This window comes from Nanorana parkeri, unplaced genomic scaffold (genome assembly GCF_000935625.1).
Source record: "Nanorana parkeri isolate BGI_ZX_2015 unplaced genomic scaffold, ASM93562v1 scaffold772, whole genome shotgun sequence".
Taxonomy (NCBI): Eukaryota; Metazoa; Chordata; class Amphibia; order Anura; family Dicroglossidae; genus Nanorana; species Nanorana parkeri.
The window spans coordinates 215,268-221,267 of record NW_017307040.1 but is presented as its reverse complement, the minus strand read 5'-3'; the positions used below and the strand labels follow the sequence as shown (position 1 = coordinate 221,267).

The 6,000-nt window shown below is 45.2% G+C and overlaps 1 protein-coding gene across 3 annotated transcripts in view; it reads right to left on the bottom strand.

The window, feature by feature from the left end:
* CACNA1H (calcium voltage-gated channel subunit alpha1 H) overlaps positions 1–6,000 on the bottom strand; it is a 196,511-nt gene that overhangs the window by 107,222 nt on the left and 83,289 nt on the right. For all 3 annotated transcript variants that reach the window (XM_018564684.1, XM_018564686.1, XM_018564685.1), the window contains exon 8: positions 5,287–5,687. In XM_018564684.1, coding sequence (XP_018420186.1) covers positions 5,287–5,687 — 401 coding nt within the window. The remainder of the gene's footprint in view (positions 1–5,286; positions 5,688–6,000) is intronic.

Genomic DNA, 6,000 nt, shown 5'->3' with positions numbered 1-6,000 from the left:
CTCAGGTGTTTGTCTCTGTCCTCAGTGTCAGAGCAAATGCGGTGGTATCGGATTGCTTGGCTGTAGATGACACCCTGTTTAGTGTGATTCGGATGGAAGCTGGAATTATGGAGGTAGCTGTTCCTGTCTGTGGGTTTTCTGTACACTCTGTAAAAAATAATCAAAGATCTACAGCCAGTACTCTCAGAAGACCCCATACTTAAAGGAATATTCCCTCAGCCCCCAATACTAGCATTCAAGCAACCACTGAACCTGAGAAGAAGATTGGTACGCAGTAAGCTGACCCCAGAACAGGCGCTTACACAGAATGGCACAGTACAATGCAATAAACCCCGCTGCAAACTTTGCCAACATATATGTGACAGAAATACAGCGAGTCACAATAACAAAGCGTACACCATTAGGGGTCATACTCATGCACATAACTATACATAGCAATAGCAACCTGAAAGGGATGGGGGGGTTAACCATCCAAAAAAATAAGTTTTCGATGTCAGCGACCAAGGGTATCTTGTGAGCCAACTGCCCATCTCAGGAGCAACATTCATATCCCTGAGGGGGGAGTCTAAATGAACAATGTTCGTGTTTGATGAGCCATTTCAACAAACTCTAGACGTCTAGCATAGCCGTTGCCCTTGTGGTTACCGTGAACCTGTTCTTACTTAATTACTGTCTCCTCTCTGTCCTACGATATCCTACCAAGCATCCCCACCCCCACCCCCAGTAACGCACTACAAAGGGTTACGCACACCGCCAGACTGAAATTCAGCCTCTAACGTCGAATATTATATAGTGATGTGGAAAAATTGCTGAGGAAAAGTCTGCAGGTTCGGAACGAATTTCCATCTCACATGAAAGAGCTTTATCTTCTGAGAAAATAACCGGGCACCTCCGCAGACAATATGCTCATTTAAGATTCTTTGCCTGAACTTCTTAGGAAAGGAGGTTCCATCAAAAGGTTTACGCATCAAAACAGAGAAACGAATCCCGGCGCAAAAGGAAAAGCCTGGAGAAAAGTGACGTTTTATTTCCACTTAAAAGCCAAATCTTTCATTAGCATTTTAATAAAAAATGTGCCTCTGTATTCTCTGCAGAAGGCAAGCTGCGCGAGGAAGCGCCTCTGCGAACAATGGGGACCTTCAGAAGAAGGCTGGCCCATTAGGAGCGCTTCGCTGCCAGCCTCCTTGTATGTGGGTATTTGCTGTGTCTAATAAACGCCGCAATTCTAACTTTGAAAATGGACATACGCTGAGCCAGCATTCCAAAGATGAAAGGCGGGAATCAAACGGCATCGGACCACCAGTGCTGTATGCATGCTCTGTCATAGCCGCCATCTGCAGTGCATATTCAGCAAGGCAGAAGCAAGGAGATTTGTTATGAGTCACAAAGTGGAACTGGCACAAGCAAAATGGCATGTCGATCATTGCCTGGGGAGGTGCCATGACCCCCAGAGAACGAGGCACGTGCAGATACACTATAGACAGGAAATCCGCAACGCACACAGACCTCCATTCACCAAGTTGTAATAGCATTTAAAGCAGAACTCCAGTTTGGGTTTTATATACTTAATTAGTGTGCCGCCGCCAATGGGGCATAAAAGTTTTATATAGATAGAAGAATTTATATAGTGTATTTCCCTAAACCATTTTCCCATAGCTATTTTACTGCTAGTTCCTATGCTGCCATCTAGTGGCCTTTTGTGATATTGCCCCTGTTTTTTATGTATTCCTTTCCTCATGTGATGACACATTTCCTCTGTATGTAAGCCCCACCCTTCTTCTTGTTGGTCAGTATTTCCTGTGTCATGGCCACAGCTAACAGCCACATGTAATCAGGACACATGTACTCTGCATAGTACCGTAGGAAAGGCATCATCTTTTGACCGCATAATACTGTAACCATTCATCACTGTTATCCTGTTGTATGCACGTACAGAATAAAGCAACCTTTGTGGATGAACACGGTATTGGTGAGTTCAGCTATCTGACAATGATTGTCCGCAGTGATTAAATCTACTTATACAGGCCAGGCATAGAGGTCTCACAAGGGATACATCGCTATCACAACAATCGGAGTCAGAATAATTAGCTTTGTTGCAGGGCAGGTCCTGACTCTAATTTTTTTACAGCTTCATATTCTGTATGCAGGGCACCCTTGTGTACTCTCCTCCGGCAATAACTTTGTGGGAACACTGACTACCCTTAATGCCTGTCCACATCGGACAGGTGTTTTACAGGGAAGCCCAAAGTGGAACTGTCTGCAGCACCATCCGCGGTCATTTCGAGCACCCATCAACACTTTGGGATTTCCGTTAAGGAGTGCTACAGGATGTATGGACATTTACAGGGCAGCCTTACGCAGCTCTGGCGTCCCTGCCCAGTGTTTGCGGAAGCCGGTGGCTCCTGAAGCATGCCTCAAGTGATCTTAGTAGGTACTATCGCAGCTTAATACATCAGGCCCATAGTGTCTAAAAATGCTGCTGAGGTTCACAGACCTGTGTTTAATCTTCAAATCATTTTCGGAGTCCCCATAAAGTTAGTTGGATCCTGGGCCCACGCTCTAAACAAGAACTTGACTCCTGGTCAAAGCAACACTAAGTCCACCCAACACCAACATTTTCCCAGAGATTCTACTGGCCACTGAGGTTCTGGTATTGGACTGCTGAATGAAGGGGTGGAGACGATTAACAAGAGGGGTTAGGGCTTAGTGCTGACTTGGGCAGAAGTGTAAGTCCCGTGCATAGCCTGTGCCTAGAATCTAAAGGGCTACAAATGGAAAATCGATCTGAACATTCACAGTGCCTGCAAGAACTACAGAGTACCAAAACTTCAGCAGCATCGTTAGCTGAGACACCTTTTTTAGGCGCTGACAGGTCCACTTTAACTATTAGGACGTGTGTGGAAAATGATAGAAGAGGAGAACCTAATTTAATGGTATTAAGGGACCTTCCTGCTAATGAGTACAATGGGCCACTCTAACATTAAGGTTGTACCGAATCTGTCCTTTTGAAAGCATGTAGCTTTATGACATCCAGTCTGGAATATGTGGCTGCTATATACAGTTAATAAGGCCATGCAGTGCTAGAGACGTTTGAAGTTGTCTTTTTATATCTCAAGCGAAAAATCACTCTATTCCTGATCTTCAGGTAAAGAACAATCACTTTACTTTTGAGATATCAGCAATTCTTAATGAACATTGAACAGAGCCCAACAAAGAGCCTAATTAGCAAGAGAGGAAACTGGATGAAGAGCCTTCTCTCAGACCCCTGGTTGGGCTGCTTCCACTCATCTACCAAATCGCCATCAGCAAGTCAGCACAAAATAATTGAGGGAGATTTCTAAGAAATGTTGGCTTTTGTGTGATTCTCGGTACTGGGATGTGTTCTCCAATACGTGTCCTGATGTGACCTTCAACTGCATTGGAAACTCCAACTATGAGAATTGTGGTCTACCCAGCGGTGTATTTAAGTTTCATGGTGCCCTAGGCAAGACAAAACCCGGCACCCTGCAATATAAATCTGTCCCACCCCTTCCTGTGTAAGACATTTGGCATAACCTGTAAGTCACCGGATACAGCTTCGGACAGGTGGTCTGTAAAGGATCTCTGGTGGGCTCTGCAGGGTATCAGGCTGAGACCACCATAGAACCTGCACAACCCACCATAGACCTTGCACAGCCCATACAGGTCCCTGCAGCGCCCACCATAGACCCCGCAGCGCCCACCATAGACCCCGCAGCGCCCACCATATACCCCACAGAGCCCACCATAGAACCTGCACAGAGACTCTCAGGTGGGCTGTGCAGGATCTATGGGGGGCTGTGCAGGGTCCCTTTCCCTGCACACATGCTGTTCCTGTTACCTGCAGCTCAACTTTCTCCTTCAGGTCCCTCCTCTGCTGATTGACAGCAGGCAGTGGGCAGGTGCAATAGCCAGCCTGTTATTGGCTATTGCAATTTGAAATAGCCAATAGCAGGCTGCCTATTGCTTCCTGCAATGAAGTAAAAAGAAAAAAAAAGTTGAAAAAAATAAAGGTAAATAAACTAAAATTTAAAAAAAAATATTTTTTTTTAAGTAAAAAAAAGTTAAATAAACTAAAATTAAAAATCCACGCAGAACCGCGCAACTTAACCACTCGCTGCCCGGAGCAATTTCATACATTTGCACACACATGATAAAATCAGAATTTTTGGCTAGAAAACAGCTTCACACCCCCAAACAATGATATATTTTCTGAAAGCCGAGACCCTGTAGAATAAAAAGATGCTAGATGCAACTTTTTATGTCACACGGTATTTGAGCAAATGTTTATTAAACATTTATTTTTAGGATAAAATACACTAAAATGAAATTTAGTGCACAGAAACAGAATATAATGCCCAATTTAAAAGACGGGGTCACGCCAGGTAAATAGACACCAAACATGTCGAGCCTTAATTGCATGCGACCGTGAAACCGCAAAAAACTACAATAACCAAAATTTCCCATAGGCGACACTTTACGGCTCATCAGTTTAGTGCTAAAGAATTATTGCTCTCACTCCGACGCTCGTGACGATATGTAACATGTGTGGCACAATTTTTGTTTTTGCGCATAGACGCATCCGACGCGTGTTTGCGTTGCATGTGCATGCATGTGGGGGGCTTTAAACATTTGTTTTGCATTTTTTATGTTAATTTAATTTTTTTTTTTTTACACTCAGCTTTATTGCTATTGCATAGGGGGATAACAAGTCCCCTATCTAATAGCAAATATCATGTGTCAGGTCAGGTCCTCTTTATGGAGACATCAGCGGTCTTTCAGACCCCTAATGTCAACTAGGAACCCCAAAGAAGCTGATGAAGCAGAGATCTGCTTCACCAGCTTCCTTATCTGGCTCTAGGAGCCAGAGAATGTGCACAGTGACAACGGAAGTGATGTAATGCACATCACTTCCGGGTCCGGTGATCAGAGGAGAGATCCGTGGCTTCTTCCTCCGATCTATCAGGGGAGACCCTCCATGCCGGTCCTAGGCTCACACGAGGGACAGTGAAGCCCAAGAAGTTGACGGCGGCGGCTTAGGGGGGTGGGGACACGGCACCGTACAAGTGATCCAGCGCCTGAACAGAAGCCGGATCACTTATATTTAAACAGCAATCGCCGGCTGTTTAAAACGGTACCAAGAACACGGCTGCAGCAGCAGTCGAGTTCTTGATACAACCACTTCCAGAGGAGGACGTACATTTACGTGAACCCGCTGGAAGTGGTAAAAGAAACTTTAATGAATATAGCCTCACAAAAGTCACCCACCTGGTTATGATACTCAATGCCCATGCTGAGCGTGTTAATCAAGATTGCGATCATGATGCCACGGTTAAAGTACTTGCTCTCCACGATCCTCTTCAGCCGGTTGGTGAACTCCTTCCAGACCTTGCAGACCTTGTTGACCTCTTTCTCCTTTTTCTTGTACTTCCTCCTGTTCTGTATCTGGTCTCTTTGGTCTCCGTACCGGAGGTCCTGCGTAAACTCGTATACACAATTCGTGTCAGATTCGCAGCTCTCAGAGTCGCTGAGCTCCAGTTCTGGGTTCTCTAGTATGCTGGCACAGTAGGTGCAGTTCTGAAGCTCACAGATGATCTGGCTGGTCTGGGGGCTTGGCAAGGAGCAGGGGACGCTGAGATTAGATAACTTGCTGGAACTTCTGCACAGCCCTGAAAGAACGAAACAAAAGAAGATGAGAATAGTGACAGGACGTATCACCTGAAGCCAAAGTGCAACAGGAACAAAAACATAGAGGGGTTAAGGTGACCCTTCCTATACCCATACAGGGCAAAGTAAAAGGGTCACCTAACTACTATTCTCCAAAACACATACCAGAAACATATAGTTAAGGTTCCTTGTTCCCAGTACTTCTAGGTATGAGTGAACATGTGACTCACTCATCCTCTCCCATGTGACAGCGCTTGGTGTCTTGTGATTGGCCCATCGCCATCACATGGGGCCAAGAAAGGAGTTCATATCCCC